Below are 5,578 nucleotides of genomic sequence, written 5' to 3'. Positions count from 1 at the left end.
AGCCCGCAGACCGCCTAACCAGTATGGGATTCCTCCACGGTGTGAACGGCGACGCTGCTGACGAGAACCAGCTGTCCGGACTTCAGTCGGCTGTATGGGTCCTTTAGGCATCTAGAGAAAGCCGTACCGTCACGCTGCGCTTCGAGGGCCCAGTTTCCCCAGACCACGTGACACTGTTCCCAGTACGCTTCCCAGTCCGACCAGCCAGACCATGGCCACGTGAGGGAGACCTGCAACAGGCCAGACAGCTGCATCTGTTGTGGTCAGTCTCATCCAGGAGATTTGGACTGCCAGCGTCTCTGTTGTGTCAACTGCAGGGGCCCTGATCCTGCTGACACACCAGACTGTCCTCGCTGGCAGGATCAGAGACGAGTGGCTACCATCATGGCCTCTTCGACCACAGCCCTCTCCAGACGAGCAGTCGCGGCAGTTGTAAGGCAAGCGACGAGGGAGGTTCAGTCCTATGCCAGTGCGGTGAAGGGCCACGTGGCATCAGCCAGACTAATCCCAGCACCACACAACCTCCGCCGGCCAACCCCTGCAGCTGCGGCCAACACTCCAGCTGAGCCTGCAGCCCTGGCCGCTCCTGTTGTCCGACATCATGCTCGGGTCTCCACGCCTGCAGCCGCCACCTCCAGGGTCCAGCCTGCTGAGGCCTCTGCCGCGACGCTTCTAGTGGAACAACTTCTGGGCCCCCTTCTACTCTCTTTGCAGGCAGTCGCTGCCTTGCTTTCACAAGAGCATCCGCTTCGTGCTATCTGCCTGCAGGCAGGGGCTTGGCAACAGAAGAACCAGCATGGCTAGACCTCCCACTAGGCAATGTCAGTCCCCACGCCCGAGCGTCCTCCAGAGGAACGTCCACTGACTGGGACCACGGAGAGACGACTTCGCACAACACCTGCTCCAAAACGACTACGACGCCCTCACACTCCAGGAGGTCTACCCTCAGGCAGAGCAGCTCCGACTTCCAAGCTACGTCGGCAACAGCAGCCGGACCAGCTGCAGCCTGAACGACTGCAGTGCTGCCCCTTGCCTGGACGACAACCACCTACTAGGACTTTCCTGCTGTGCCATCTACGTGACGCGGGACCTGCTGCAGGCGGAGGTATTCGTGGCCGACCTGGTCGGAGGGCGCCTCGAGTGCTGCGCCGTGCGGGTCCGTCTCGACGGTGTTGACACCGCGGTGACCAGCGTCTACATCAGACCCAAAGAACAATGGGACTCCGGGTGTCTTCGGCACCTTGTGCACCAACTGGGGAAGGACTTCCTGTTTTGCGGAGACGTCAATGCCCACCATCCAGCTTGGGGCAGCCGCAGGACTGACGTACGAGAGTGAGAGCTGCGAGACTTCCTGCTGCTGCTGGGCCTGGTGATCTTGAACACAGGGGCCGTCACCTGCCTGCGTCGCGGAATCAACAGCACCACCACAGCCATAGGCCTCAGCATGGCCACGGAGGGTTGCCGGCACGTATGGACACCGTTCCCGGACACCTGGGGTTCGGACCAGCTGCCCATCCTACTCACCCCTTACCGAGGCAAGGCCCCCAGGGATCGAGAGTACCGTGTGGTAGACTGGCGGGTATACTGGCAGTTGCTCAGGCAGGACACCGGTGACAAGTACTCCAAGCAGCTGGTGGCTGACAGTGCCCGGGCGGCAACCATCGCTGTCAAGGCACAGCAAGGGCAGCCCGTTCCAGACATCCGGCTCCTAGCCTTGAGAGCAGCACAGAGGCAGGCAAAGCGCCAGGCTCTGAAGAAGGGACAATCAGAGCTCATAACATGTTCCGGAAGGTCGACGCCGCCTGCAGACACCACGCCCGAGCGCGCAGGAAGCAGGGCTGGGTGGGCGTCTGCGCCTCCATCGACCGATCACGGGACGGCGCCGAGGCCTGGCGCCTGCTGAAGTGCCTGCTGATGGTGCCACGGCCATTCAACTAAGTAATGTCCCTGGCCGTCCACCTTCCAATCGAGGCAGTGGACACGGCAGAACAGCTGGCCGACCAGTTTTCTGCGAGGGACATTGCCCAGCTGCCTGCCGCACCTCCCCTTGCTGTGATGTGGTATCCTGCCACTTGCTACCATCCTTTGTGGACAGCAGCACAAGTACAAGAGCTGTGCTGTGAACCCAGCAGGAAACACGAGTTGGAGGCTGCCCTTGCAGGATTGAAAAGTCTAAGTGCCCCGGGAGCTGACGGTGTTACCTTCCAGATGCTCCGTAACCTGAACGGAGCTGGCCGCCAGCACCTGCTTGGGTACTACAACGACGTCTGGAGCAATGCGGTTCTAGCGCAGTCATGGCACACTGCGGTCGGTGCCCCGATCCTCAAGCCCCGGAAGAAAGCCATGGCCTTCTCCTCGTACAGACCAGTCTCTCTCACATCGGCACCCAGCAAGGTGCTGGAGAAGGTGGCCTTGGAGCGACCCGAGTGGATTGCTGGCCAACTCGAGTTCTTCCCGGAACAACTGACTGGCTTCAGACGCCACCGGTACACAGCCGACTCCATTTCCGACTTCATCGCCACCCTTGAGGATGCCAAGAGCTGTGATGACGTGGCCATGCTGCTCCTGCTCGACGTGGAGAGTGCCTTTGACAGTCTCCCACACGAAGTCATCGAGACGTCTCTGGACCGACTTGGCGTTGACAGGTGCCTCCACAGCTTCGTGACTGCATTCCTGACCGGCAGGACCTTCCGGGTTCGAGTCGGAAAGGAGACCAGCAAACTCAAGAACATCACCGGAGGTGTACCACAGGGCTCCGTGCTGAGCCCCTTCCTGTTCAGCCTGGCAATGGCAGGGCTCCCCGCTTCTCTTCCGACAGGCACCAGGTTCCCGGCCTGCTGCTCTGTCTACGCCGACAACGTGGCACTCTGGGCCCGGGGACAGAGAAGGTCCATTCCAGTCATCAGGCCGTCACTGCAGGTGGCCCTGGATGCGGTGTCTGCCTACCTGAGTGGCATCAGACTCAAGGTCTCCACAACCAAGACCGAGGCCCTGCTGATCCACCCGCTGGCCGCAGCACGACGTTACGTGAAGCAGCTGAGGGCCAGCAACCGCCACCTGCCTTGGAAGCTGATGGTGAAGTACCTAGGGCTCACCATAGACCACCGTCTCAGCTGGACTCCACCTGCCAAGGTCACCTGCACACAGGTACGGCGTGTACAGGGAGCCATCAGCAAGCTGCAGCGTGGACGCGGCTGCTCAACCAAGCTGGCGATTCGACTCAACCAGGTTTCGGCGTCCTCAGTCCTGCTGTAAACCTTACCACTGGTGGCCCTGACACCTGCCAGGAGGCTTTATCTTGAGGGACATCACAGGAGAGCAGTGAGGACCATCCTGGGTCTCCCCAGGTGCTCCCCCGAGGCAACAACCCTGGTCGACGCAGGGGAGTGGCCCCTGTCCTTGCGCTTGCTTCAGCGTGCTCTGGGGCACGTAGACCGCCTACACCGTGCTGCCGACTGCAGAACCCTCCTGGAGCGACTTCGCAGCCAGCCGATGTCACCGATGATTGCTCTCTGTGCACTCTACCACCAAATGGTTTCGGACCCGCCAGTCCTGGTAGCCCCTCCACCAGGTGCCTGAGGTGTACCTGTACCTGGACGGGGTAACCAAGCGCTGAACACCTGCTGCAGCACTGCAACAGGCCGCCGTCTCCAAGCTCCAGCAGCAACTGGCAGGGCGGCTCCAGGTCTTCCCTGACGGATGCGTCATGCTAGACGGTTCAGCGGTGGCTGCCTGCGTCATCCCATCCCGGGCCATCCGCAGGTAGTGGCGACTATCCTTCCCGGCTAGCTCGACGGCCGCGGAGCTGGCAGGGCTACACCTGGCGGCTGACCTGCTGGCCGAGGACGTCCCGGCTAAACCAGTCGCAGTTCTGTGTGACAGCAAGGCAGCCTTGCAGACGCTGGCCAACCATCACCGTGCTGGGCTCACAGGGAGTCTCCTCGCAACAAAGTATCGGGTTTGCAGCAGCCGGGACGTCCATCTCCTTCCACTGGCTGCCCTCTCACGTGGGCATTGCTGGCAACAAGGATGGGGACACGCTCGCCAAGGCAGTACACCAGCCAGGAACTCCCATTACCCAAGCCGTGGTGGTGAGAGACTACACGCAGGCCCGTATCAAGAAGCTCCTCGCCTCGGTCCACCCGGACCAGAGGGTGGCCAATGGGCGGAGACACAGGTGTATTCCCGAGGCAGGCCTTACCAGGAGAGAACGAGCCAACCTGCTGCAGCTGCGGACCGGATGCGTGTGGACCGCGGCCCACCGCTACCTCAAGGAATGCTGCGCCTCCCCAGCCTGCAGCCGCTTCGGTGACCCCGAGACCTTCGAGCACCTCCTCTGTGCCTGCCCTGCCTTCGCCCAGGAACGCTCGAGGGTCACCGCAGCCTACCGGAGACATGGCCTTCCTGCCACCACTCTAGAGAACCTGCTTTTCCCATCTCGTCACCATCTACCAGTGCTCCGGAGCCTGGTGGAGTTCCTGGACGAGACGGAAATCGTGGCCTACCGCTGAGGACGGGCCCCTTGCCACCCCTACCCTTGCTTCTGGACTGCTGCTCGTGCTGATGACGACCGCGTCACTGCTCACTTAATCTTTTCTCTTCTTTCCACTTTTCTCCCTTTTCTCTTCCCCGCAGGCACTGCGCCGTGCTCCCGACCGGGTTGCAGAAATTAGGTGCCTTTTCTCATCAGACCACCTCCACCACCCTCTCCGGAATCCGACCAAGAGGTGACGTGCGCATAACGTGCCCGAACCAGCCCAGTCCCCGTGCACGCGAGCGGCATTGCTTTGTTGACCAGCGTTATTTTGTGGTCTTCTGCCTGTTTCTGTGGGATTGGTTGAAAACGCTGGCTTTGACGTGGTATAGTGGATAAGCAAAATGAGTGCGTGAACGCGTAGGAGTGTTCCACGGTGGTCGTCTGCTCAATGCGCTGACCGCAGGGACCCTAACGCATGCGAAACGCTGGCACATTCTCCCCGCATCTCGTTGCATTTCACGGGGAAAAATGTAAGAAAAACGCGCACAATATTTTATCGCATCTCATTATATATTTCAAGTTTTATTGATCTCCTAAACAACAAATACATAAACTAAGCATGTTGTGTTAAATAATTTTGCCATGTCACGTGGTATACTGTTGATAACGTCAGAGCAGAGTCGTTTACGTTGAGGACCAACGTGACCACACTGATGTGTACGTAGGGCCATTCCTACGCCCACGTCATGCCCTCATTCTCTACGCGTGCGCCGGCAGAGGGGAGGGGGAGCAGCTTTCATCTTGACATTTGACCCATTTCCGCGGCGCGTAGCGTTGCACAATTTGGCAGACGTGATCGTGAACGCCTCGTCTACGCATCGCGCTTGTCAGCTGAAAAGTGTCAAACCTGGTGAGTGGCCCTTCTTAAGACTGCGCAAGGGCCCGAGTTTATTTCAAATCTTTCTACAGCGAAAACCGATGGGATGATTTTTTTTCACCCTGTCTTGCTTTGCCCCATGTAGCATCTCGTTTTGCCCCACAGGCTGGGACAAAACGAGACATCTGGAGCATTATTTATTTATTTTTATAATGCTTCGAACG

At 59.6% G+C, this 5,578-nt stretch overlaps 1 protein-coding gene across 1 annotated transcript; it reads left to right on the top strand.

Annotated features, from left to right (window-relative positions):
- Positions 1 to 1,941: 1,941 nt before the first annotated feature.
- Positions 1,942 to 4,511, top strand: LOC142790942 (uncharacterized). Its single transcript, XM_075885396.1, has 4 exons — positions 1,942 to 3,251; positions 3,348 to 3,571; positions 3,630 to 3,762; positions 3,899 to 4,511. Exons 1-4 carry the CDS (start codon positions 1,942 to 1,944, stop codon positions 4,509 to 4,511), a joined length of 2,280 nt encoding a protein of 759 aa, XP_075741511.1.
- The last annotated feature ends 1,067 nt before the right edge of the window (positions 4,512 to 5,578 follow it).

This window comes from Rhipicephalus microplus, chromosome 2 (assembly GCF_043290135.1).
Source record: "Rhipicephalus microplus isolate Deutch F79 chromosome 2, USDA_Rmic, whole genome shotgun sequence".
In the NCBI taxonomy this organism is placed as follows: domain Eukaryota; kingdom Metazoa; phylum Arthropoda; class Arachnida; order Ixodida; family Ixodidae; genus Rhipicephalus; species Rhipicephalus microplus.
Note: the sequence above shows the minus strand (reverse complement) of the source record. Positions and strands in the feature narration are given on the sequence as shown.